General features: G+C 45.0%; 1 protein-coding gene and 1 long non-coding RNA gene across 20 annotated transcripts in view; one reads left to right on the forward strand and one right to left on the reverse strand.

Annotated features, from left to right (window-relative positions):
• Positions 1 to 27,807, forward strand: part of ADGRL3 (adhesion G protein-coupled receptor L3) — a 635,479-nt gene that overhangs the window by 563,792 nt on the left and 43,880 nt on the right. For all 18 annotated transcript variants that reach the window (XM_075929235.1, XM_075929232.1, XM_075929231.1 and 15 more), the window contains 2 exons: positions 4,152 to 4,277; positions 11,264 to 11,360. In XM_075929235.1, the coding sequence (XP_075785350.1) occupies positions 4,152 to 4,277; positions 11,264 to 11,360 (223 nt within the window). The remainder of the gene's footprint in view (positions 1 to 4,151; positions 4,278 to 11,263; positions 11,361 to 27,807) is intronic.
• LOC112546581 (uncharacterized) overlaps positions 1 to 27,807 on the reverse strand; it is a 337,205-nt gene that overhangs the window by 54,013 nt on the left and 255,385 nt on the right. The window lies entirely within an intron of this gene.

Consider the following 27,807-nt stretch of genomic DNA (forward strand, 5'->3'; position numbering starts at 1 on the left):
CATCTGTGGATGTTACACATAAAATGGAGAGGACTCCTGCTTATTGCAGTCCAAAAGAGCAAACAGGGATGACAGGATCATGCCCTTGTAACAATTCTCTGCATTTGCATTGGATTTCTGCATGAGTTTCAGTGTTAGAATCACAGAACACTAGAGCTGGAAGGGATCTCGAGAGGTCATCAAGTGCAGTCCCCTGTCCTCACACCAGGACAAAGCACTATCTAGATCACCCTGACAGATGTCTGTCCAACCTGCTCTTAAATATCTCCAGTGTTGGAGATTCCACAACCCCCTAAGGCAATTTATTCCAGTGTTTAACCCCCCCGACAGGAAGTTTTTCCTAATGTCCAACCTAAACCTCACTTGCTGCAATTTAAGCCTATTGCTTCTTATATCCTGTCTTCAGAGGTCAAGGAGAACAATATTTCTCCCTCCTCGTTGTAACTCCCTTTTAGATACTTGAACACCGCTGTCTTGTCCCCTTTCAGTCTTTTCTTTTCTAAACTAAACAAGCCCAGTTCTTTCAGTCTTCTTCCCTCATAGTTCATGCTTTCTAGGCCTTTAATCATTATTGTTGCTCTTCTTTGGACCTTCTCGAAGTTTTCCACATCTTTCTTGAAATGTGGTGCCCAGAACTGGACACAAGACTCCAACTGAGGCCTAATCAGCGCAGAGTAGAGTGGAAGAATGACTTATCGTGTCTTGCTCACAACACTCCTGCTAATGCATTCCAGAATCATGTTTGCTTTTTTTTGCAACAGTGTCACACAGTTGACTCATATTTAGCTTGTGGTTCACTTTGACCTCTAGATCCTTTTCTGCAGGACTCCTTCCTAGACAGTCGCTTCCCTTTCTGTATGTGTGAAATGGATTGTTCCTTCCTAAGTGGAGTACTTTGTATTTGTCCTTATTAAACTTAATCCTATTTACCTCAGATCATTTCTCTAGTTTGTACCGATCATTTTGAATTTTGACGTAGCCTCCAAAGCAGTTGCAATCCCTCCCAGTTTGGTATCATCTGCAAACTTAATAATCATATTCTCTATGCCATCATCTAAATCATTCATGAAGATATTGAACAGAACCGGTCCCAAAACAGACCCCTGTGGAATCCATTTGTTATGCCCTTCCAGCATGATTGTGAACCATTAATAACTACTGTCTGAGAATGGTTATCCTGCCAGTTATGCACCCACCTTATAATAGCCCTATCTAAGTTGTATTTCCCTATTTTATTGATAAGAATATCATAGAATCATAGAATAATAGGACTGGAAGGGACCTCGAGAGGTCATCGAGTCCAGCCCCCCGCCCTCAAGGCAGGACCACGCTCCGTCTACACCATCCCTGAGAGATGTCTATCTAACCTTAGATGCCCTCTCATGCGAGACTGTATCAAATGCCTTACTAAATACTAGGTATACCACATCTACCACTTCTCCCTTGTCCACAACACTTGATATCCTATCAAAGAAAGCTATCAGATTGGTTTGGCATGATTTGTTCCTTACAAATCCATGCTGGATGGCACCTATCACCTTATTTTCTTCCAGATGTTTGCAGATGAATTCCTTAATTACTTGCTCCATTACTGTACATAGGACCCTCTGAGCTGGCTAACAGTGACAAACAATGCAACTACATTCCAAGCACAGTACGTCTCCAAAGTCTCCCAAGACCAAAAGGCCTGTCTGTCTTCCCCAGGCTGGCCACGAGAGGGCATCTAAGAGTGCAAACTTCATTGTGTGTGATTGCTGCTCTATATTTCTAGCAATTGTCTGAGCCCTTACTGGGCTACATACACCACCAACTGGGCAGGAGGGAACCATTATTGGTCTGCTGTTTTCCTCCTTTCTTTGTCCTCTATTTGGGAAAGCATTTAAACTTCTGTGTGTTTCCTATTGGGTGTATATATGGCATTGTAAACCCGGGTGTGTGGGACCAGGGTTTGGGGGCTTGACGTTTCCTCGGTATCTATGCTGCATTATAAATCTGAGTTACAGTTGCTGGACCCAGATACAGTGGGGCTGGAATTAGGGATTCTGGGGGTGCTGCCGCAGCCCCTAGCTGGAAGTAGCAATAACAACCACCAAATACATGGTTTCCAGCAGCAGCATCATGCTAAAGGTTGCCCCAGTGCCCCGGCCTGTTTCTCACAGCTGCTCTACCACAGCCCTACTATGGTACCCAAACCTTCTGACTCAGCTGCATCCACACTTCAAAATGGCAGGACTTGGACCCGAGTCTCAGCAGGACTTGGCCTTGGAGCCATTCCCCAAACCAGGCTTGGTGTGCAGTGTAGACCTGCCCCGGAACAGCTTTCCATGCAGTTCTCTCTAGGGATGTTTTCTGAGCCTTGGCGCTCCATTGCTTATTTTGGAGCGTCTTTCCCCCATTCAGTAGCACTTACTCCATGCATAGCGCCCCGTGGATCTGCCTCTGTGGGTGCAGCCAAAGGCCAATTTTCAGATCTGTCCCATTAGGTGTTAATTTCACTGAGATGTGGGTTGTGCTCTTTTGGTGTTTTGTTGTGTTCTTTTTGTATGTTCTGGGGAGACAGGGACCTTATTTCCCCATTAAACCCATTTATGCTCTCAGTACTTTGAGTCTCCTGTGCTGTCTGACTCCCTAAGGACTCCAGTCAGACTTACAGTGGTTCCTTGTGTGACGGAGTTGAGTTTCTTTTTCCTCTGTGTTTCCTGTGCACCCAGTCGCTGTAACTCCCAGATCTCTTGCTTTTCTAGCCCAGTGCCGCTTCATGGCCTTGCAGCCATTCCAGCCCAAGAGGCCTCTTTCACACCCTTTGGCCAGAATCTCTCCTCTTGCATGTTGTTTCACAACAGTGTGCTGCTGTTGATCTCTGCAGAGTTACTACCAATTTGCACCAATGTAGGAGAGAGGAGAATCCACTCCCTTGGTGTTGGGAATCTGTTTGCCCAATCCAAGAGGTTAGGAGAGGGATTGTTTAGAGGGGGAAAAACATTTCTTGTCTGTCAGAGACTAGAAAATCAGTGCATAGCTGCAGTGGGAAGCGGTTGGTGGCTAATTAAAGCAATTGAATTATTTTCTCTCAGCAAAGGACTGATTAGGCACTTGAGAGCACATTGGGCACTCATGGTATTGTGTTTGTCTCAAGGTCTTATGGAAGGGCCTAATTAAAAAAAAACACCCTGTAATCTGCTATTTAAACAATCGTTTTGCAGATAGGTTTCTGAAATGCCCATAGAAAGACCAGCGCGAGAGATTTAATCAGATAGCAGTGAACAGAGTGCTCACAGAGTAACCTCTGCTGGTTTCCTACTGCATTTACATTTCCTGCGGAGAAGTAAAGTGGCCTTTTTTCACATTTGTGGCACAGCCAGAGATCAACCGGCTCAGCGGATGACCCATTTTCACTCTGGCCTCTCCCTGGTCTCTATGCACGTGCAGGCTAAATTATACTTACGATCCAGACTTCTGCAGTGCATAGTGGGGAGATGTCAGTTTCGTTCCATTGAAGTCAGGGTAGCAATATTCATTTCTGCCAACAGGGGGCCTCGCTCATGCAGTGTGCTGGAGAAATTACCCCATTAACTCCTTCTCAGTGTTTTCTGTCATATGATGGGGCTTTAGGGTGACGCTTGCACCATTCCCACTTGGTCTGCACACAGAAGACTTCATTTCAAAGACTGTCAGTTTCACAATTTTCTAGCATTTGAAATTTTTATATATATTTATATGGAATCGATTCCTCTTATATGTTTCATTTTTTTGTAATTTTCTTCCTAGTCCCCTGCCAGAAGCAATAACTTGTAGCGCTGTGATGAGCCAATATGCCCGTTCATATCAAATCTACAAAGATATTAATTTTCGGTCATAAATAGAATGTCTTTAGTTTCTCTCTTGCTTCTTTGATGTGCCTCAGAGGTAGCTAAATTCTACTGATATCAGTGAATTGCTTTCTCAGAAAAAAAGCAGTCCCTTATGACATCATAAATGTAGAGCTGATGTGTTAGGAGAACACGGTGGGAAGGTGTAATGGAATTCTTCTAAAAGCACAGAAACAGCTGCATTTTAATGAATCACCGGGGGGCGGGGAACTGTTCAAAATCTTAAGTCTCAGGCTGGAGAGGGAGCTACCCACTAATGGAAATTACTGTTTAATTGGCTAGGTACGTAAAGAATATGGAAAATGCCTGCGTACACATTGCTGTAGTGGGAAAAGTACAGAGAGCTCCATTGGCTCAGGAAAAACATCTGGATCGCGGACACCTGGACGCTACTCCACAGGCTCGCAGGTAAACCGAATGGAATGGAATCTTTCTTACCTTCCTGCTAACATAGTCCCATACACGGGACGGGGGGTGGGGGGGCGTAGACATGAGTAATCCTCTTAGATGGAAACCTCACTTTGTGCTGCAACAATCCGCCAGTTGAGGAGGCTTGGGTTGCTCTTAGAAGTGGTGGGGGCAATCAGTTGATTTCGAAACAGATTTGATAATTGAGGAGCACAAAGATTTTCAGTTTTGTCTCATTCTTTGCCTTCTGAATGTCGTGGGCCACACCCTGATGGGAGGGTAAATTGCAGCAGTTTGACCAGAAGCCAAAGGTGCTGCTTCAGACGAGGGATATAAAGTCCTGTTTAATCAGTTGAACAGTTAAACGTTCTGTTTGGACGGTTAACCACTTGAAAGGGGGGTGCTCCAGCTGGTCTGGACACCACAGGTGTGGACTGCCCCTGCAGGGCTGGCGTGCCCCATCTGTAGTGCGTTGGGCCAAGCCCGCAGAGGGCCCATGCCGATTAACACTAACTAGCAAGCATCACCTGGTAAGAGTGATGCTTACTAGTTAACCACTTAACCATTCACATCGCTACTTCAGACTTATGCCAATGTCAGGAGGAAAAGGATTGAGCCCCATGCCTTCAGATAGGACAGCTTTGAACTGCGCATAGTTTGGTGACCTTAGGTTGTAATTGCTATTTGCAGCCCTTACGCAGGTCTTAAATGAACTGAAGTGAAAACAAAGATTGTCTCCTTCCCCAAGACTAAGGAATGTGAGTTTTATATGATGAGGTTACTGTGCTAGCCCAACAAAGCATTCTTGCTGATTAATAAAACCAGAGCCGCTAGTAATCTCATATAGGCTTGGCGCTGAGCTCTAACACTTTCTGCCACTAGTTGTCTTAATCATTCTGTTGGTTTATTCAGTTTCCCTGGTTTATGCAGCTCTGCAAAGAATCAGCTGAGATTCAAATACTGTTATTTATTTTCTAAACTTCGTTATGCTCCGTTCCATCTAAAATTCAGTTATTTTGTTTGAGTGTTTGGCATGTTACTCCCGAAATTGTGTAAAGAGGTTGATTTATGAAGAACAGTTCATATAAAATGAAGTAGCTGACTCTGTAATCGAGAGAAACCGAACACACACTTATGCTGTATTACCGAAGGATCTAATTATATTTGCCAGTTCACCTATTAAATTATGAAAGAAACCTGTAGTGAATAACAGTTTATAACCTGTCAGAAAAATATTATTAGTGATGTATGTTGCATTGGAAGCAAATTGTTATTTATTTTAAGTTTTCCAAGGTGTCATTCAAGAGTTGTAGTCCGACATTTGCGAGGGACTGCACACACTCAGCATGGATGGTGATGGAATAGGAAGGTTTTTACTGCTTGGTCGCAAGTGTCTGGTGGTCCAGATGGGTGTGTGGCCTGCCTGCTGACTACCCCTATCCTAGTATGTCTTACATGTACAACACTCCCAATACTACATCCCAGAATGATTGCTTGCCGTTTCCTCAACTGCATCCCATTGCTGACTCACATTCAGTTTGTGATGCAATATCATTAGCAGAGCTTTTCCAGCATTACTGACTTAGCTAGTTTATCCTATGTTGCAGTTGTCTATTGGATTTTTCCTTCTGAAGTGTTATCCTAACTATCATCAGGTTGATTTTAGACTATTTTTCCAGTATATCAAGGTTGGTTTGAATTCTGATGATGTCCTCCAAAGTGCTAGCAACCTCTCCCAATTTAATCTCATCCACAGATTCCTTATGTCTGTTCTCCACTCCATTAGGCAAGTCAACACCTCTGCTCAATACACCCTCTAAGTTTGATGGCAAATCACTGGTAACGGCCTTGGAGTATGGTCTTTCAACCAGCTGTGCACCCACCTTATGTTAATTGCATCTAACCTTCATAAAATCACGCTCTATTATTACTCCTGGGAACTTTCTGTGCCCCTGCCCATCAGCAGAATTTATGTCCCCTCCAGATTTCTTTGCTTCCCCGCAGAAAAATGAAAATCCTGCAGCTTCCTCTCCCTTCTCTCCAGCAGTATCTTATATGTGTGAGTTGGGCTCTGCTGGGTCCATCAATGCCTAGTGGTGGCCAGCAACGCTGCAGCCCATGTCTGTGGGGGAAGGGAAATTCTATGGGCACTATATTAATTTCTGCGCAATTCTGCATGACCCAGTGGTGCAGAATTCCCCCAGGAGTTCTTTTTCCTGCCCTTTTTAAAGATCAATACTATGTTTGCCCTTCTCCGGTCCTCTGAGACCTCGCCCATTCTCCAGCAGTTCTCAAAGATCATTGCTATTGGTTCTGATGGACCTTGGGCTCTTTCCTTAAAAGCGCTCTAATGAATTCCATTCCTGCACCCAGGCTAGGCTAACTCAGACCTAAGTGCCAGACACCCAGGTGAATTGTGCAGTCTGGACATAACCCTCTAGCGTTCCCTCCACACTAAGGCTGAGACACTTGAGCAGGTTGGTGCTTGGAAGATTCCACTACACCAGGGGGTCTCAAAATCCTGGCCTGCAGGCCATCTTGGGGGCGGGGTGCAATCTGTCCCAGCACTCCTGGTGGGCCAGGGAGAAGCTGTCAATTACTGGCCCCCAATCCCTGCCCCTTCCTGCCATCACCCCTGCCTGTCCTCCAAAAACGTGGCTTTGGAGATCGCTGGGGAGAGCCTGGAGCGTGAGTAGTGGCCACGCTCCCCTTGGTGTCAGGAGCGGCAGGGAAGCAGAGTGCAGATGTCTACCCAGTGTACTCCATTTCCCCATGCTCCTGCCACCACTGCCACTGTGCCATGCCACTTAGTGATCCCCGAAACCACATCCTCAGGGGGACGAGGTGCCATGGGAGAGAGAGGGCAGGGCAACGGCAGGAAGGGGTCGGGTTGGGGGGCCAGTAATGGACAGATCCTTTCCTGGCCTGCCAGGATTCCCAGGCTGGATTACGTAATATCTGTGGTCAGGGATGGCCCGCTTTGTAGACTATGCTTGTTTTCGGTATCAGCAGAAGGCCCTGGTCTCTGAGGCTGGCAATGCTGCACTTCAGAGAAACATTGCAACACTCATCACTAAAATTACTGCAGAAAGTGGATAATGAGCCTCCTGGGTTAGAGAAAGTATCAAAAGTCATATATTTAACATTCGTGTCCCATTGTCTCCGAGTGTTTTACAGAGAAATGACATGGGCTTGTTTAGGAACCTTCAATATTTGTATAGCAAAATACCAGCTGCAGGGGAAGATAAACCACATAAACTATCTTCCCTACAAAGATACTCCAAAACATCATCATTAATGATCAGGCACAGCTACGCCCAAGAAATTCAGCAAGCTTCTTCAACAGGAATAATTGAATATTAATAGGGTCACTCTTGACATGAAATTTCCATTCATAAAAGTATTTATAATATAAAGGATTAGTAAGTGATGACTAGATGATTTAATACAGGGTAAATCCAGGGACATAGACTCCAACGGATACTTATTCTCTGACTCATAAGTTGGGCTGAGTGGGAGATTTTGCATTTTCTTCTGTCTGAAGTCTCACACGTTTTTCAAAATCCAAAAATGAACTTGTTAAAAAAAATCAGTTCCAGTCAATCAAATAGTTTCATTTTGATAACTCCAAAATGATGTTTTCTTTCCATTGCAAGGGTTGTTCTTTTATCCTTTTGTTAGTGTGCATGTAGGGACAAGAAGTCTGATTCAAAATATTGACATTTTCCTGCTCAACAACCTCTCACAGCTTGATTAACCAAAGATATTGTGAGTCAGTTGTTTCAGAAAAACCTGACGCTGTTTCGCAAACCATTTCTGGCTTCCCCACAAATTGGCATTTTCCAGTGAAAAAACGTTTAGTTGGACAGTCCCTGACCAGCTCTCCTCGTAGCCATCCATTGCACCTTATACTGAAATATTTATAACTATAATACACTCTGCTCATAGACTCACAGACTTTAAGGTCAGAAGGGGACCATTATGATCATCTAGTCTGACCCCCTTCACAGTGCAGGCCACAGAATCTCACCCACCCCCTCCTAGAATAATCCTCTCACCTATATCTCAGATATTGAAGCCTTCAAATACTTTGAAAACCCCAAGATGCAGAAAATCCTCCAGCTGTGATCTGTGCCCCATGCTACAGAGGAAGGCGAAAAACCTCCAGGGTCTCTGCCAATCTATCCTGGAGGAAAATTCCTTCCCGACCCCAAATATGGCGATTAGCTAAACCCTGAGCATGTGGGCAAGACTCACCAGCCAGACACCCAGAAAGTTCTCTATAGTAACTCCTATCATCCCTCCATTGACCTATTTCCAACTGATAATGAATGGTCAATTAGTTACCAAGATCATGTTATCTCATCAAACCATCCCCTTCATAAACCCATCTAGTTTAATCTTGAAGCCAGATAGATCTTTAGCCCCCACAACTTCCCTTGGAAGGCCGTTCCAGAACTTCACTCCTCTAATGGTTAGAAACCTTCATCTAATCTCAAGTCTGTGTCCTGCTTAGGGCCCCATTAACCCTTGATAAACTGTTTATGAACAGAGCCTTAATATAAAGTGTGACTAAAATGGGTTATTTGTGGCGTTTTCAGCAGGGCTTTTCAAGGAACCTGAGGGTGGCGGATATAAGCCTAACTCCTTTAAAATTCCTTAGAAGTCAAAGGCTTCACATTTCCATAGTGCAGAACAAGTTCCATCTAGCCTGTGTCAGAGCTAAGGGCAGAGCGGGTCTCTTCCTTATGCTCGTCCCTTGCTTCAGGGGGTAGCCGAGTTAGTCTGTACAGGATAGACTTAAAAAACAACAAATGGTCTGCTAGCACTTTATAGACTAACAAAACATGTAGATAGTATCATGAGCTTTCGTGGGCACAGCCCACTTCTTCAGATGACCAGAGCGTTGGATGTCCAGAACTAAAATAAATAGGGGAGAAGGAAAAAAATGGGAGGGAGGAAACAAGAAGAGGCAGTGAGTATAAAAATATCCATGGGAAAGCTGAGCTGGAATGAAACAGGAAAAACACATAGTCTATAAGCACCTAAAGCCTGGATAGTCAAAAGAGGTAGATAAGAACCATTAGTAGGCAATTAGACAGGCTGAGTACTGACAGTATTTTAGTATTTTAGTTCTGGCCATCCAACACTCCGGTCATCTGAAGAAGTGGGCTGTGCCCATGAAAGCTCATGATACCAGCTACATGTTTTGTTCGTCTTTAAAGTGCTACCAGACCATTGGTTGTTTTTTAAGCTCGTCCCTAGGTTCCTCGCTGTCCTTGGAGGTATGTGGATGATGTCCCCCATGCGGTGGAGTTGTTGACCTGCAGTGTCACACCTGGGATGTTAGGCGGACTTCAGCGGTCTGTGGTCCCCATGGGCACAGTTCTGCCTTGGGAAAGGGGGGTGTTGCCTTTCATCCGTTGCACCGGAGCAAGACCTTTGATTGTGTAGGATTGTGTTTGAGATTGAGGTTGGTAATGGAAGCATCTGCTTTCCATTCACTGCCGGTCTAGGGGCTAATGCATATTACTCAGGGAGCTCTCCAGGCGTGCTCAGAGTCCATGATGCAGCGGTATCGTCTCATGCGCTGAGGAGCACTGACGCTTTGACACACACAACAGATGAGGTCACACTGCAGAGTGCATCTCGGACCTCATTCGCTCACTGCCAGCTACCCCAGGGTGACACTGGCGTAACGCCCCCAAAACGAGTGGAATAACACTGTCCTCTTTGGGCAAGGCTTATCATCTACCAAACTGCCCAGGTGGGGCTATTCTCTGAACCTGCTCTGCTGCCGCTGTCCACGTTTACCAGACTGCAATGGGCAGTATTGGGGTTGTGGCTGCTCCCAGGCACCGGTTAACCAGTACCCAGTAAGGATCACTCGGTAAGGGTGATACTTACCGGTTAACTGGCTACCTGTTCCCATCCTACTGTGCACGGTCATCCCAGGTGTACAGCCCTGCAGCGAGTTCACTTGGCCACCTGGTCTCCTCCTGACTTGCAGAAATGCAGTTGAGGAATGTCTCTCCTCCAGCCTCTTCCTCCAGAGGAATGAGGAGAAAAGCAGCCAGCAATCAGGAGCCAGATTTTCAAAACACCTCGGCACCTAATGCCTCCCATTTAGTGACTGGGTTTTCCAAAGGCAACCAGCGTCCATCTTTAGGCACCTAAAAGAAAAGGCCAAATGTTCAAGGGAAAACAGGCTTCACGAGGAGATGAGTTGCTCTGAAAAACTGGGTCTGGTTGTAGCTGTGTAGTGCATTAGAAATGTGTCAGTAGATTTTCCGAAGCACAAGTTTCAGGGGGAGGTGTGACGAAGGTAAAAAAATGCCCCATGACCCATCTGGAAGACTAAAGAGAAGCCACTAAATCTTGGCTATCACAACAAGACCTCTTTAATAAAATGCTGTGTCGTAAATGTCAAAATTGTCACATGCTTTTCATTGGGGGAATATAACCTCCCTTGTTTGTGGTTGTATTTTTTGTTGCATTCCCCACAGTGGATAATAAGTCTCTAGAAAACTTGAGCACATCCACAGATGCCAAAACATAAAACAATGATTCCAGTATATTTAAAAAAAAAAAGATATAAATCAATATACAACAAGGGATTTTTAGATGCATTCATGCTATTTTCTGTGAGTTAGTTTCCATCATTCAGCACAGCTAGAACAATATCTTGTGGGGAGGTTATTTTGTGCATGGTCTGTTTTGCTTGTTTATTAATTAATTTAGAAACGACATGGTATCCTGTGATGCACTTTCTTATTGGAGATACAAATTCATGTTCTCAAGCCAGGCAGGAAGTGTGTGTTATGCAGTAGACAGGTTCTAACCAATCAGAAATTGTTTACGTACAACTGGATAGGAAGAAGTCTCATCTTCTAGGTGTGCAAGTGAGGCATCTTTAGTGAGGCTGAAAGAAATCTATCTGCAGCTGCTAAAAATTCATTACTTGCTGTGGTTCACTCCCTCTTCAGAGCCGGATCCGGAGAATGTGGAATGACACCGTTCGAAAGCAGTCCGAGTCTTCCTTTATTACCGGAGATATAAACAGCTCAGCCTCACTCAACAGAGGTAATTATAAACTGTTTTTCTTATCTAGAACTTTTAGGGTTACTTGTAATTAGTCTGAAATGTATTCCCCCTTCTTTTTCCCCAAGCCTCGGGTTGTGCCAGACCTTATTCCCTGGGATAAGAACATTATGTGGCAGAATGAGATGCCTTTGGAGCGCAGTGTATTCCAGTGTTCATTACCTGGGAAGGGTTGTTTGCTTGGTTTTTATTGTTGGAGGGGTGTTACTTGTTTAGGGTTGTTTTTTTTTTTTACACTTGCATTAATTATCAAGAATATAGTTTCTGAAAAAGTTAGGAAATTAAAAAAAAACCTTTTTCCTGCAGTTAACCGCTAGCGCCGTCAGCTGGTGAGTGATCAGGCCTCATGCTAGCAGGAAAAGTGGGCAGTGATGTAGCCGTGTAGTCTGTTAAACCACATTAACCTAGGTAAAAGCAATGTCATAGTTGTTGTGGAATACAGAATACTACTACAGAATACACACTTAAGACACACCTGGATGCTTCGAATAGTACAAGCATGAGTGAACTTGTTACCTAGAATGAGTGCCTGACACTTTGCCTGACATCACCTGAGCTGTCCAGGGCTCTGGGAAGGAAAGATGATGAGACTTGGGTAGCAATGGAGTCATGCTAACCCAAATGCAGCACCCATAGCTGGGCGAAATCTTAGCACATTTCTTGTTGAGCTTTCTCCAGGAAAAATGATCGTTGGCTCTAGCAAGCCTCACAAGCTGGTCTCTTTCTCCTCTAGGTAAGTTATTGTGATAGCTTGCCTTCAGTAACAAACTGTGGGCCAAATCCCAAGGGCTGTCTTTGGTGCCAGGTTCTTCTGCTCCTGATTTTGCAGACACAAATCCACCACATACAAATAGTGGTATAAACGAAGGACAGAACTCGCCCTGAGTGTCTGATTCACCTCTCATGTACACCAGTGGGAGCCAGAAGGAATTGCACCAAAGTCCAGAGTTGTTTCCATGTAAAGCTGACGTGAAAGAAGAAACAAACCATTGCTTCTCATTCAGTCTTTCTTCAGGCAAAACTCCCATGGACTTCACTTTGTGTTGCCTAAGACAGACCCTGTGGAGAGGGCGTAAAAGATTTTGAACCTCTAATGAGAGATGGGTAACTACAGTGCTCTGGGTAATCAAGAAGGTTGGGTTGAGTCCCTTGGTTTGCATACACATGTTTATATATCTTACATTTAGAAAAAGAAAATGGGGAGTGTGGGTTTCTGTCCCATCACACCCACTCTTCATTATTTTCACTTAATATAATTGTTTGCTGTTAATCCATTGGATTAAAGAGTAGATGCGGTCTTGTAACGGGCACTCCCACCCCAGAAACATCCTTTTAATTTGCTTTCTCCTGTTGCCATTTACACAACTTTCCATCCCTTGCTGATTTTGGGAGGGTTTGATTTTGCCGTGGAAGGGAGTTTGCGGCCAGAAATGACCTGTCTCTCGCCCCTACCTCCCACTACACAGTCTGAGCTTTTCCCTCCATCCAGTGCAGGAGTGGTGAATCCCTTCAAAGAGTGCAGAGGTTGACTTGTTCTGACATCCAGATAGCTTGCAAAAGCGTTTTCCCTTGCATGCTAAGTCTCTCGGGTTCCTGAAGGCAGGAAGGGCTTCCTACCTTGGACAGCTCCGTCGGTTTTGCTCCAGGATGAAAATGGCTTTGTAAAATGAGACGATCAGAAAAGGGCTCCAGCGTGGTCACCACCTGTAGCATCCTCCCAAGTCTGGCAGGACAACACGGAGAGATTCCCATCCCCGCAATATTAAATCCTGATTGTGCAACCCTAATTGTGCTACCTACCTGTGGCGGTGGATATTCCGCCGTTTCTCTTCTGTTGTTTAAAGTATCTGTACAAATGGGGACTGCAAAACCACCTTGGGAGTTAACACCTCTGGAGAAGGATGTGACCTCTTGTTACAAATGGTGCCAATATACAACACCATGCCTGAAATGAACATGATTCCAGCTGGGCAGAACCCTCCGTAGTGTCACGCTTAACTTTTGATGCCTGGATTTTACTGGGAAGAAAGCAGTAATGGCACTAGGGTTTTTGTAGCCTCGGGCATAAGCTGTTTCCTCAGGCCCTCACAGATTGTGCCGGTCCTGTTAGATCAATCCTACATTACTGGTTTCCTGATTCTTTTCTTCCTCTGAATATTTCATTGTACATCAAGCATTAAGGCGGCAGCAGCAGCAGCAGCAGCATCAATATTTTATTTGCAAGGGTGAAATAAAAGCATAGAGGAGTAATGCACAAGCCAGTAATTGTATATTTGGTACCCTTCCTTGCCTGAGGTTTCCACTGTACAGACATGGACCTTTACAGAAGGGTCTCTTCCTTCCTGTCCATAAGTTCATTATTAGACAGTCTGCTTATAAAAGATGCGCATTGACTGCAGCTTCATTTCTGTGCATTTGGAAGTGATATCCCCCTTCTGCCCTTTTTGAACAAGACTTAGCAATGTGGTTTAACTTTATTTGTGTAAATTGTGTTTCCTCTCTAAGCCGTGCCCTTCCCCGTAACTCCCAAGTGGCTGCTGCATTCACCACTTTTCTGAAAAGAAAGGGGGGAAAAATGACTCCACACAGCAGAATCTCTCTCCCTCATTGGCTCTGCTGGTCTCTTTTTACGCATCTTTTTTTAAAGGGTTTATCTATCTCAGCCAAAACAGCCCCTTGACAGTCAGCAGTCTGGGATTGGCTGTTGTCCTACTACTGATCTGTTGTCCGATGATCACCTCTCCCCTTTGATAGGCTTGGAGGGATTGGATTTTTATCAGGAAGTAGGAGAATTTCACCCCCCACACAACCTGAAGAAAAATGTTTCCATCAATAATAATCGACATTTTCAAATAGGCAAAGTAAGCAAAGTCTTCTTGAGAACTTATTAGAGTTGGAGGTAAGAATATTTACATATTACATTTTGACACATGAAATTGACAGTCAGTGTATTAATGGTTATACAATTTTAATTGTTTGAGTCTGAGCACCTACTGTCGTAACCCTCTGCTTGACCCTAACAATTTTCTGCAACAGTAAAAATTCAGTTGGATTCATATTAAAAAAATGCTTAAAACCCATAATTTTCCACAAAAGTGAAAATGCAAATAGATGAAATCAGGGAAAATGCTTTAAAATAAACATCAGTATTATCCACTTGCATTATGAACATTTAGTAATTGAATTCCGCCAAGGCTAATTGTAGTGCACGTGCTCTCTTTAACCTCAGTTCTGCTGTATCCGTCTCAGATCAGGCACCTTGCTCACTCAGCTTTAGTCCTGTCTCCCTTTATTGTCCCTTTATTTCGATTGGCAGTGGCTATCGGTCCACCACTGCCATGGTCCACTTGCCCGTCTTTCTAGTCTCCTTCTTTTCTGTGGGTGTGTCTTATTCAGGAGCCTCCTGCCAGATCCATTCTGCGCAAATGCATATCCCTGTGCATATCTCTTCATTTTCTGCTGTGAAAACGTGCTCGGTCATTACTTCCTTCAGCTCTGTAGATCCAGATTGATATTCCATTCACTGGTGTAAGAGCCCTGTCAACGCTATAATGTCACCTTCACCTCCTTCGTCATTCCAGTCTCATTCTCCTGTCAAGAGCTTGAGGCTTGGCCCTAATCTCCCTGTCTTAGTGCCACGTTTTCTGAAACAGGGTTGGCACTAAGAATCGTCCTGATCATTTCTTGGTGGCAACTGTTTGTTATGCATTAGTGCAAAACACACCAGACCTGGCTCTCCTGTCACTGATGCCTACTTTATTCCAGTGGTGGTTACGGTGGCATTGTACTCTTGTAACTGAGGAAAAAGTGAGTGGAGAACCTGACATTTTTCTTGCCAGTCCCCAAAAGTAAGACACACAAGTGTCATGAGAAATCACTATAGATCCTCGGCTTGTTTCAAGATCTAAGTTCACGATCTCAGTCCCTGGTATCGCCACACCTTTGTCCCCTTTTTCTACCACAAGTCTGGCTTCTCTTTCTGTCCCTCATTCTTCCCTCTCCACTCTGAGATTCTCTGTCCAACAGTCCAATCAAACGGACTTGACTATTTCCAGGTTGCAGTTTCAAAATTCCAATGCTTTGTGCAGCAAGACTGGAGCTTCTAAATTCCCCCTAAAGATGCCTCCTCTTTAGCCTTGTCCCCTCTTCCTTGTGCATCTCTGCTCTCTTGTGTGACATGGTGTTACCTGGAAACAGTGCTGTACCTCCGTCAGCCATGTGGGAGCTTCCATCTGCTGGGCCCCGCTCGATGCGCCCTTTCGCACAATCTTGAACTTGTCCCCTTCAGTGGATTGGTGGTCTCATGAGGTAGATGCCTTGGCTGCACCATCGCAGGCCTGAGACAATGGTGAGAGTCAGGCTGAAAGAATGCCCTTAGTAAGAGCGTGAGTTGAGGAACAAGTCTCTATCTGTGTGACATTCGTGGGGCCAGAGATTCTAATGTTCCCGATTTACGGGACTCACACGTTGTGCCTGTTTTTAGTGATAACTGGGCCAAGAGCCTACACATGCTAGGTAGAGTGTCACAGCATATCCTACAGTGCCGGGTGTGTTACGTGGGCTGTGAAATCACTGTGTAATTTCCTGCTTGTGTCCCTTCCCCATAGCCATCCCTTTGGAAGATCAGTCTTGTGTGTTCCTTCTCTATCATCCCACTGCCACGGCTGGATTTCCCTCCTCCTAGACTGCAGCTGAACTTCGGTAATGGGGCTTAGGAAGAGTAGTAGTCTCCTGCATGGGGACTGCAGAGCGGGTAACCGGTTAGGAGCTGCTCTCTTGTGATGGCATGTCACATGGTGCGGGAGTAGGGAAGAGTTATTTGTCTTGGGGCCACAGGGAAGGCCCAGCACCACTCCGGGCTAGGTACTATGCAACCAGTTATTGATTTCTGCTTTGCAGAGGACCCGTCTGGCTGAGAGCTCATTTGGTGGATGGTTCAACAGAAAGCTCTTGAGAAGATGCACAGCAATGGTGCAGAAAAACAGGGGGCTTGCTTAGAGAAATGTGAACCTTCCCTGTGCCACAGTCACAGAGCAGACTCCGTTGCCTTTCCCAGTTTATTCCCACCAAGTAGTGACTAATCCCTGCCCTTTGGATCTGGCTGGCGCCCTACGCAGCCTTTGAGAGAGCGCCATAAGAATTCAGATGCAGTTCAAACTCCCCAAATAATCAGGCATGCGGCAAAGCAGCAATGTGACTCCAATCCATTTTTCACTCACGTCTTGTCAGAGCCATTATGGTCTCTCTCAGGGCATCTGACTGTCAGAGTGGGAGAACTTTCAACATAAATCGTACGGCACATTATTTGCATTCAGGTGGCGTACTTTAGGGTTGGGTAGTTTTGGAGGAAAATGCAAGTGGAAGAAAAATGTAAATGGGATTTGTCTGCTGTTGATGTGTTATACAAATGAATGTTCCTTCCTTTGGAAAGGCAGTTGAGTCATTAAGAAAAAGTCTTGTGCGGTATAGTTTGTTATTGTCACCACATGCTATTTTGTTGATATGAAGTGCGTCGAAGGCTGTGCAGATCCATAAGAGTTGTCACATTAGGGAAAATATAAATTGACTGATTGCAAATGTTAATCGGGTTTCAATATGTTTTATCCTTTTGGAAAATAATGGGCTAGAGATGATACCTAGAGAGATCTATAGAAATTAAACAGGGGTGAAAGGAAATGAACCCTAGAAGCCTGTAACATTGAATAGAGAACTATATTCCAGCTATAGAATTCTATGGATGGCTTGAGAATGCTACAGAAAGGTTGTTATTCCAATTCGGTAGGGATTCCCTTCTTGCCTAACTCCCTATATGGGAGCTGACTTACAAATTGGCAGAAGGCTCTAATCCTGCCATTGGATTCAGGCAGGTATGGGCCCTTATAACAGTCGGAGACCATTGGCACTTCATAGTCTATGGCCAGGTCTACACTAGACCCCGCAGCTTGGCTTAAGGTATGCAATCCAGCTATGTAAAATACATAACTAGAGTCTGCTGAGCTTGGGAACATCCCCACAGTGGGAGACCAATGGGAGAAAATGGTCTTGTTGGGTTCCCTTACTCTTCGTAAGAGCAGAAGTACCAGACACCGGCAAGAGGTGCCCTCTGAGTTTGATTTAGCAAGTCTTAACTAGACTAGCTAAATCAAACTCCAGAAGATCGATTGCAGCAGCATCCATCTTCTGTGTAGTGAAAACAAGACTGTTAAGGCTAGAAGGGACTGCTATGATAATCTAGTCTGACCTGCTTAACACTGGCCAGAGAATGTCATTCACTAATGCTGGCATCATAACTTCCAGTTGAACAAGAACACATTTCTGGAAGAACATAAAGGGATCGCATTCACATTCACAAAGAGGACTTGGGCAGGAGGACTTTGATACACAAGTGTCTGGCATGGGCATCCAGCCACACAGATTCAGTTGCATGACCGGGACATGGGGCGAGGGGGCAAATGCGGGGATTGGTAGGTACATACTCCTGGTATGAAGGCAGGAATGTTTAAATATGGATGGGCAAGGGTGCGTGGGGGTGTGAGAGACTGCACAGCTGTGTTTGCGTGGTCAGGTAGACGCAGGACCACTCAGAAGCTAGGGTCAGCATGGTCACCTATTAAACCATGATCATGGTGAAATCTAGAGGCCACATGATTCCAGGTAGTTGGTGATTGTGATTGGAAAGAAAAGACTTCCTGATTCAGAAACCACAGAACCACATTAAATCCCCATTCACCCACATGCCTAGCTACTGAACTATGGTTTATACACGTGTAAATGTGAGCAGAATCCCCCGTTTCTTAAGAACCCATCCAGAATGCTTGAAGTAACTATTTGGTTTCCCTGTGCCTTATCAGTCCTGCTCTGTATTTTTGTGTCAGCCACAAAGATGATATCTCAAGGGGGGACAGGCAAAAAGCCTTTTTCAAAAAAGAGTGTCTAGGCTACAACCAGTACTTTCAAAAAAGCAAGCTGCTTTTTCGAAAGAGAGCACCCAGGCAGTCTGGATGCTCTCTTTCGAAAAAGCACAGTTTGCATTACATAGCGCCTTTTTTTGAAAGAGCACTTTTGAAAAAAGGAGTTATTCCTCATAAAATGAGGTTTTCTGCAGTCGAAAAAACTGCCGCGTTCTTTCAATTTACTTTTGAAAGAACGCAGCAGCAGTCTAGATGCAGGGGAATTTTTTTTCCGAAAAAAGGTCACTCTTTTCAAAAAGACCCTGTAGTCTAGACACAGCTGGGGAGTGATTGCCACTGGTTTCTGAGATTATCAGTTTTATGTCAAATTCATGCGGATTCCATCATAATGCATAGAATTAACTGAGCTTGAATTTGAACAGTGGGAATCTGAGTCGGAGAGAAAATTAAAATGAGTAACATTAATATCCTGATATCTAACCCCAGTGAGACCTGCTTGTTTTCAGAATGAAATCTCCTGTCAAATCCCTCCATTTCCTCCCTGGAATATAACTAAGTTGTGATTTCCATTCTGAAACACTATCTCCACGGTGAACTCAGCAGGGACTGTTGTCTGTGTATGTCGAGGCGGGTGGGTGAAATTTTACATTCTCTCCCAGAGGCTATGTTATGCTGAATGCTTGGGTAGCCGGCGCTCAGAAAATACATTAAAACTTTAAGTTCTCCCTGCAGCAGAAGCTTGACGGGGACTTTGCCCCGTGTCAGTGCTTGCATCCATGCCTGGGTGTCACAATGAGGCGGCGCTGTGAAATTGCTGGTACTTCAAATCCTGCTAATCTCAGTTCTTGCCATAAGCAGGATTCCCAAACATGCACAGAAAATATTCTGCATATTCTAAAGACCCACCAGACCCGGCACTTAGCAAGGACAGACACAAGTTCTATTCGGATTTCTGGCAAAGTTTCAGGCTGCTCCTTCATTTCACCTGAATTCAGCGTGCACACCCACACGCACATGCTAAGGGTGTTCAGTATCGTCCAATTGACTAATCAAACAGTCGATGCATTTTTGCAGCTACTATTTGATTAGTCAATAGGGTGGCGCTGCCCCTTTGAAATGCTGCTGCGGCGTTTCAAAGCAGCAGCGCCGCACCAAGCCCAAGGTCCCCAACTGAACCCGGACTCCAAGCGATGCTGATGCTTTGAAGTACCTCCCTGTCTCCCTCCCCCCACCCCTTCTTGCCTGTATCAGATAGAGGCAGCAAGGGAGGGGTAAGTGACTAGTTGACTACCATGTCGACTAGTCCTTCACATCCCTAACGCATGCACCAACGTGTCACAGGGGCAGTTGCAAAATGTCCCAGGAAGGCATCTCAGTACTCCAACTTGAAATGCTTTCTGCAGGGCTTGGTGTGGTGGGACCCTGATCCTTGATGCTGTTGTAAGACAAGTAAAAAATAGCCGAAAAATAGCCCTGATCCTTCTTGTGAGATACAGGCAGCTCCAAGAGATCCCTGAGCATCTATTCCTGCACCCCGACATAAGCAGAGCGCTTAGGGGCAGCCATGTTGTCTGACAATGTAAGCAGGGTGGGCTCTGCCCATTTTTACCTGCTGTTTATGTATACCAGGTGGAGACACAGATATCACTTTTGAAGCCCCTATCACGTAGCAGTGCCGGTGCACAAGGGACAGTGCAGGAACACATCTTTACTGAATCAGAACGCCTCAAAAGGAATATGGCATCCTGCACTCCAGCAACTGCCCTATGAGCCCAAAGAGGACGAGAACTGCCACAGTGGGTCAGAACTGTGATCCATCTAGCTCAGTATCCTGGCTCTGGGTCCAGTACCAGAGCATCTGGGGGAGTGTAGAGAATAACAGCCATTGATGGACCCATCTTCCCTGAGTGTAGCCAGTTCTTTTTCGGACCAAGTTATACTTTTGACCATCCCATCGCAGAGCAATGAGTTCTACTGGTTCATGGTGTGTTGTAGGAACAATACTTCTTTGTGTTCGGAGGAGAGCGGCTGACTGTACATGTAAGTGGGTCTCTCTTGACTTTCTGTATCTCGCCACGGCAAAATAACATTTCTCTGTTCCATCCAATGTCATTTGTAAATTTATAGATCTGTCTAACATGCTCCTTTAATTTCTCTTTTCTAAACTGGACCAGCCCTTGTCTCTTAAATTTTCCCCTCATATGGAAACTGTTTCACATGCTGGTTGATCTTCCTTGTATTTCTTTGAAACTTTCCAGTTCCATGATTTCTTTTTTTGAGATGGGTGACCAAAACAGGACGCAGTTTCAACATGTCAGCACGCCAGTGATTAATATTACCTTATTTTCTATCCCTTTTCTGTTTGTTCTTGACAATCTCTCAGCCTTTTTGACCACTGCTATGTCTTAAGCTGACGTTTTTGGTGAACTATCCATGGTCACTCCATGATCTCTTTCCTGAGAGAATCTGTCACTATACAGTTTTAGCTGACATTTGCATTACTTTTCATTCATCGATGTTGAATTTCATCTGCCATTTTATTGCCCCATCGCTCAGTTTTGTGAGATCCCCTTGAAACTCTTTGCACTTTGCTTTGGACTTGATTATTTTGAATTATTTTGTGTCCTCTGAAAACTTGGTCGATTCCTCTTTCTGATCTTTAACGAACGTTTGGAACAGCACAAGTCCCAGTGCAGATCCTTAGACGACCTTGCTCTCTCCATTGTGAAAACTGACTATTTATTCTGACCCCATTTTCAGCCTTGGGAAATTGGCCCTGTTAATGGAAATGTAACACTAATGCTCACTCGTTAACATACTTTGGTCAAATAAAAGAGCAGCCTTGGCTGACTCCACAAGGCATTTCAGTCATTCTTTCTTGCCCAGAGGCATGGCAGTAGGAATTTCCACTGCTCATCTGAAATGAAGGGATTAGCCAACATTGTAGTGTTCAGCTCTGTATTTGGTTTAGGCTAGGACTAGATGCACATTTGAGGCAGAAAGAAGTCTAGGGTTTAGATTCAGCACCACTGAAAGATTTTCTGCTCTCTTGAGCAGATTCTCATGAGGCATCCAAACCACAACATCGACCCACACCCACCACATGCATCTTTTGAATGTGACCTGAACCCAAGTATGAATGTGGATCAAGTATTCAAATCCAGCCACCATTCCCTACATTTCAAAGAAGTTTAAATTCAAGGTTTCTGCTTTGAGGCATTTCTGCTTAAGAGCTACCCAAATAACTACACAAATTCTAGCCATTATACTCAGTAATATAGTCAGAATGAAAAAATGAAACTGATGATTAACTGACTGGGATAATCCATAGACAGACTAGTTGCACACAAGCTATAAGCAGCCAATCACACTGTTGATATTCTGTGTAACTTACAGTAATTTATTGAGCATTCTGGGATAGAATTATATAGCTTTCTCACCAGCTTATTAAACAAGAAACTATGCATCTGAATCTACAGAAAGCAGAGTTGCTACTCAAAAGTGTAAAGCAAAGTCATGTAAACAGACCAACACAACTGAGCTCCGTGAGTTTGTCATACATTTCCCACAGCCCTTAAAAAGCATTGTGCTGGCAGTGCAGTGAGTAGACATGTTTGGAATCACTATGAGATCGTGTAAGATTTCTCTTGGCATCACGCGATAATTTTGCTTCCCTCCCTCCAAGCAAAGAGGTGTTATCACAGTCTATCAGGATTCATGATAAGCCTAGAAAGATCTTATGTATTAAAAGGAAGGTTCTAGTCTGCATTTTAAAATGTGGTGGTCTGCATTTACTTCTGGAGGAGCTGGCAACCCTGCCATCAGACTGACCCTCCTTGGAGTTGTGTGGTAGTAGCATTTTGGCTCTCTCCTGCCAACCATTCAGCAGGCCTTGACGTGGTATCACACAGGGCTTGATTCTTCAGTAAAGTGTTCCGCCTCCAAATTACCCCTCTGTCTTGGGGGAGTTTGTGGTGTGGCCTAGCAACTACCGTTAGCAGTGGCTGCTGGCAGAGGAGAGGACGTTGAGCCTCTTGGGTGGGAAAGAAGAACCCATGATCTGTTGCAGAGCCACAAAGAAATAAAGGGTTGTGGCCACGAGGGGAGTAAAAGGGCAGGGAGATCTCAACCATCTTAAACGTTTTGCATCTGGAGAAAGGCTTGAGTTCCATGCCGGAGCTGTGGGTTGATTGGCTTGGCTCTGTTCCTACTACACAGCTTCCTCCATCTCTAGTAGGGTCTGACGTGACTCCCTGTCATTGTCGTATCAAAGGCCAAGGCGGAGAGCTCCAGAAATGCCTCCATCTGGTGCATGACGTTTTAAGTGTGTGTCACTTCCAGCTGACACAATTCTGGCTCTCCGCTCTAATTAGGGTTCCACTCTGCATCCAATAACTTAAATGGGGGCTAGCAGAGACTCAGTACAGCCTAAGGGAATGTTCCGCCTTTCAGAACTGGGCCGTTTGTAAGCTGTAAAAAAGCATCCTCCTAAAAGGGGCTGCAAGCTTAATACCCATCTCAAATAGAAGTGACGCACCTTCATTTGTGATCTCCCTGCGGTGACTCACAGGCAGAACAGAATATAGCTTCCATCTGTCTCTACCAGACCTTTCAGAAGCCACAAGTCAACTGTTGTTGCTACGTAGGTGGCACCAACTTCTGGCTCTCTGCTTCCTTGTTATTAACAGCATTGTGTTTTCAAATGCATTAAAACCCAAAGAGCGTGCCAAAGGAGAGGCATGTAAACAAGAAAGACAATTGCAAATGCTGAGAATTAAAGCTCCCCTAGATAGCAAAGCGCATGAGCAAGGGGGGATGGGTCAGTTTTCAACAGGTGTCAATCACCATCAGCCTTCAAATCAAGGAGCTTTGCTGATTGGCACCAGCTGGCACAGTCGGGGTACTCGTGCGTGAAGTGTTTTGCTGGTTCAGGGGTTGTCTGGATTATTTATAAGTTGAACCTCTCTAGTCCAGGACCCGATGGGTTCTGAACCAGAGAATTTGCCGAACCATAGGAGGTCCAGCAGCATTACCAACACTGCCACTGCTTGCTGAGTCCTTAGAAGACATTTAGGGGTAAATTAGAGCTGAATAACAGCACAGAACATTGCAAGCCAGGACTGGTGGCTGGAAACAAACTTCATGGGACCTCAGGAAACTTGGTCACACCCATGGTAAGTGGACATCCGGCTAACGACAATCACTCCGGATCACAGATGTTGCTGGACCAGAGAGTTCTGGACTAGAGAGGTTCAACCTGCAGTAATAATAGGATTGGCATACCCAATTCCTAATGCACAGCATTACAAATGCTCATTTTTCTTGTGGCACATGTTATGCCTCAGTTTCCCACGTGTAAAATGAAGAGAATAGCATTTCCCTCTCTCATGGGAAGGGGTGAGATCATCACACTGAGTTGGGAAATGCTACAGTTTGAGAGCCATGTGAGCAAACAGCACCAAAGCCATTCAGACACATATTAGCACAAGAAATAGGCCCAAAGCATGTGACCAAAAAAAGAAAGTTCATGAAACAGAGGAAATGTTGGTTAAAATTGCAGCAGCCCTTGAAGTACCAGTGTTACTTCTTGTAAGGTTTCCTTAGGAACGGCCATAAAGGGCCAGTCCAAAGGTCCATCCAGCCCAGTGTCCTGTCTGCCGCAAGGGGCCAATGCCAGATGCCCCAAAGGGAATGAACAGAGCAGGGAATCCTCAAATGATTCCTCCCGTCACCCATTTACAGCCTCTGACAAACAGAGGCGAGGGACACCATTCCCACCCATCCTAGCTCATATGTATTGATGGACCTATCCTTCATAAATTTATCTAGCTCATTTTTCAACGGTGTTAAAGTCCTGGCCCTCACCACATCCTCTGGTTTGCGCTAAATAGCAGAAATGGAGAAAACCTAGGTACCAGGTGAAGTGAATTCTGAGATATGTAAGTTGTTCAGAAAGGAGCGTTTAGATCAATAGCTAGGAAAATATACAGTAAGAGGAGAAGAAAACTTTGAAGAGCCATAAACTTTTCGTCAGGCTTTAGCTAAGGTCTAATAACCAGCCATGTTTGTTATAGTGTATTCGAGGGGTTCTTTGTCAGAGTTTTTCTTTACCCCTCTGGAGCCATGGCATGATGGGAAGGTGTCTCCTGGACCTAATTCTGCTGTAAGTATTTTGGCCAATGCTTATATCTGTATTGCTGCCAGGGCACCGCATATAGGTGTATAGGTTTATATTTGTATTTTGGATGTACCCTTCCCCAAGTGGCCTTTGAGACTAATAAAAGAATGCTGGTGGGGAAACTCGTACGACCTTATGGCGTGGCTTGAAGAGGGGGAAAAGGATGGAGGTGCCCACTGCCAACATGTGTTAACCTGAAACATTCGGCAAGTCCTATGCATTCATCCTAGTGGACCAGATCGGTTGTCATTGCAGAGCGTCACAATTGCACACAACCCCCTTGAGTTTCCAGAAACGGAAAGTCAGACCTAAGCACAGTTAGCTGGAGTTTGTATCTTGTTGTGTAACGCACTGAACGTTCACAGCAATGAATCCGGGTTCTGTACCTTCAGCAAAGCGCTGCCGAGACAAACTCCGAATCAACAGGAATGGAGGAGGAGGGCTGCCGTTTTCATAGCCGGTCCAGCCCCAGAAACGAGAAATAGCACTTGCAAGCCAGTCTGCTGGTACCTCTCTCAGGAGCATCTTTGAAGTGCTACAAGAGTCAGAGGGGACGGACCAGCTCGCCCAGAGTCTTTTAGTGGCGTTTTGTGGAGGAAGCTGCAGGAGCAGGCTGGCGGTTCTGGAGCATTTGTGCAGTGCCATGGGGTTAAGGACCGTGACTTTGGCTCCTGGGCACTGCTGCAATACGAATAATACATCATAAGAACAAGGCGAAAGTGAGGGCAGAAAATGGAGAGTTGAAAAGCAAATCATTTTGATACTCCTCAAGTTTAAGAGATGATGGGATCTCATGGGATTCCAGATCAAAAGCAACATCGCCTTTTACAAACAGATGGGACAGATTTCCCAGTGGTTCTTAATTCTTAATGGAAATCAGTGAGCGCTACCTAAATAGAGCTGGGTTCAATTGCAGTTCTGGTCCTTTTAAGTCAGCTGTGGGCAATAATTTTTGCAGGGGGACCACTTAATGAATTTTCTTATTGCTCACGGGCCAGCTCACCCCCCTCTTCCAGAGAGGGGGGGGCCTGGTCTGGAAGGGGCAGGGCTGGGAACTAGCCTCTCTCTAGAGTTGTCTGGGGCCAGAAGCTTTGCATTAAAAACACAGCAAAGGGCACGCGGCTCCCAGCGCTGCCATTACCGCGTTGCCTGGCAGCTGCCCGGGGGTAGCTGCGGCTGTTTAAAAGGCTCGCATCTCTGCACCACAACAGTGAGCCATGAACCATTTAAAAAGGATCCAGTTGCCTGAGCCACCGCCTGGAAATTCGGTGGCACTGGCAGCAGGATATAAATAGAAAGCGGCCAAATGCTGTCTGCGGGCCAAATCCAGCCGCATCTTGCCCAGCCCTGTTTCAAGTGCTACTATATGGATGTATCGAGCTTGTACACTGTATTCCATTGGATCTGTTTATCCGACCACCATGCCTGCTTGAGAGTGCGCTGAAATCACCTGGTGGGAGATTTTTTAATAACAGTGCAGTTCTGAAAGAGGTGTGAGCCGATTCACTCATACCAATAAAACATTAAAAGGACACCATCACCTTAAATATCACAAGTCTGTCTGAACGTGTTTTACCTGCTTTACAAGTGACACCCAAGGGTGTTATTGTGGCTGAAAATATCAGGGACAAATATTTTCAAAGGGTTTTTTTCCCAATCTTTTTCCTGTGTGCAATTGTCAGGAAACAATATAGTCTCTGTTTCTCCTGGAATAGCCAGTTAGGACATTAGAGTCCTCCATTGTTTGCCTTCCATGCAGCAAGCAATGGTTGAGAACAAAATTTTAATAGGGAATATGATTGTAAGACAAAAAAAAAAGCAGACCCACTTATTGGCACTTGTAATCTTGAGTTCCCTTCTAATTTTTTTTTTTAAACTGACCATATTTCAGGCGTACAATGCCCCTTTGACTCTGAAACCTAATGATGACATTTGAAAGGCTAGCTTTCCTAAATTACTGTGAAACCTTTATTATCCGGCACTCTGTTAACCTGAAAACTTTAACTGGTATTGCCCCCAGCCACAATACTATCACATTTTCAGGCACACAGGCCTGGCTTGGTTTACCATGATTGGCTTAACAATGTTTTATTTAAGAAGTGCTAATCATTTTTAACTCAAAAGAGAAATGTGAGACCAACTGCCTCACACTACAAAACTACCAATATTGAAACCTTGAGTTTTACTATTATTGTCCGTTGGTTTTTCCTAGGTTGATAGGACCCTCAGATAACCGGAATTTCTAGATAACCGAGTGTGCTGGATAACACAGGTTTTACCGTAGATTTCCAGAATATCACATGTTAAAGAACACATAGTTACACGTCAAGTTTGTGTGCAACTGCTCACACAAATAGCCAAAGAGAAGTAGCTTTGCCATTTTTCTTTTTGTTTAGCAATGATGAGTCCAAGAATAAGTATACTAACAGAGTAATTACACTGAAAGACTGGGGAGTTTCCAGCCAAATTTTCAGGTGTTTTCAATGAATGTTGGGCTTTCTACTTGCGATCCCTTGTACCCAATTTTCAGAGGTGGTGAGGCCTTCTGGTAGGAGAGCTACAGAGGCTCAGCACCTTTGCAACTTGAGCACAAGGGCCCTGATCTGGAATGATATGTATACACGTCACTAACACTAGTGGAATATTGATTTCAGTGGGAGATGCCTAAATGCCTCGTACCTTTGAGGCTGTGGGCCAAGGCGTGTCAAATGGCACACAGAATTAGTGTGACGATTGGCCTCGTTATTACACAAAGGTTTCTAGGCTTCCCTCAGGCCGGGTACAAAGCTCCCATGGTTAGGAGTGTTTCAAGCTGCTGTATTCTGTCCCTCCGGTGCATCCTGAGGTGTACAAAACCAGAGGAAGACATGGACCTTGTCTTGAAGAGCTTGTGCTTTAAAGAGACTCGAGCTCGGTTACTAACGCCGGTGTTGTAGAAGTGTAACAACTGGGAACGGAGCGCTTCAGTTTGGCCACAGACAAGGGAAAAAGTGGGCTATTGCAGCAGTACCAGCTTCCCCCTTGCTCCCCTGCCAGCCGGTCTGCCCTGAAGGGACAGCCCCTGTGAGAGGTTCGTTTGGCCCAGACGAAGAGGATGAACTCAACGGAGGGGTATTCTGAGGCAGACACCTGTCCCTTGGTACTAGGTGTGACCTATAGAACCACAGAGTTGGCGATGACTTCGTGGGTCACCCATGCCTTCTGTCTGCTCATGCAGGATTAAGAGCTATGGTTTGATTTCTAGCAATTTGTTCAGCATAGGGTTACACGTCGCAAACAATGGGACTTCCAGCCCTTCCTTGGGGAACTGCTTCTCAGCCTCGTTTGTCACGCTGCCAGT

Source organism: Pelodiscus sinensis, chromosome 5 (assembly GCF_049634645.1).
Source record: "Pelodiscus sinensis isolate JC-2024 chromosome 5, ASM4963464v1, whole genome shotgun sequence".
Lineage (NCBI taxonomy): Eukaryota > Metazoa > Chordata > Testudines > Trionychidae > Pelodiscus > Pelodiscus sinensis.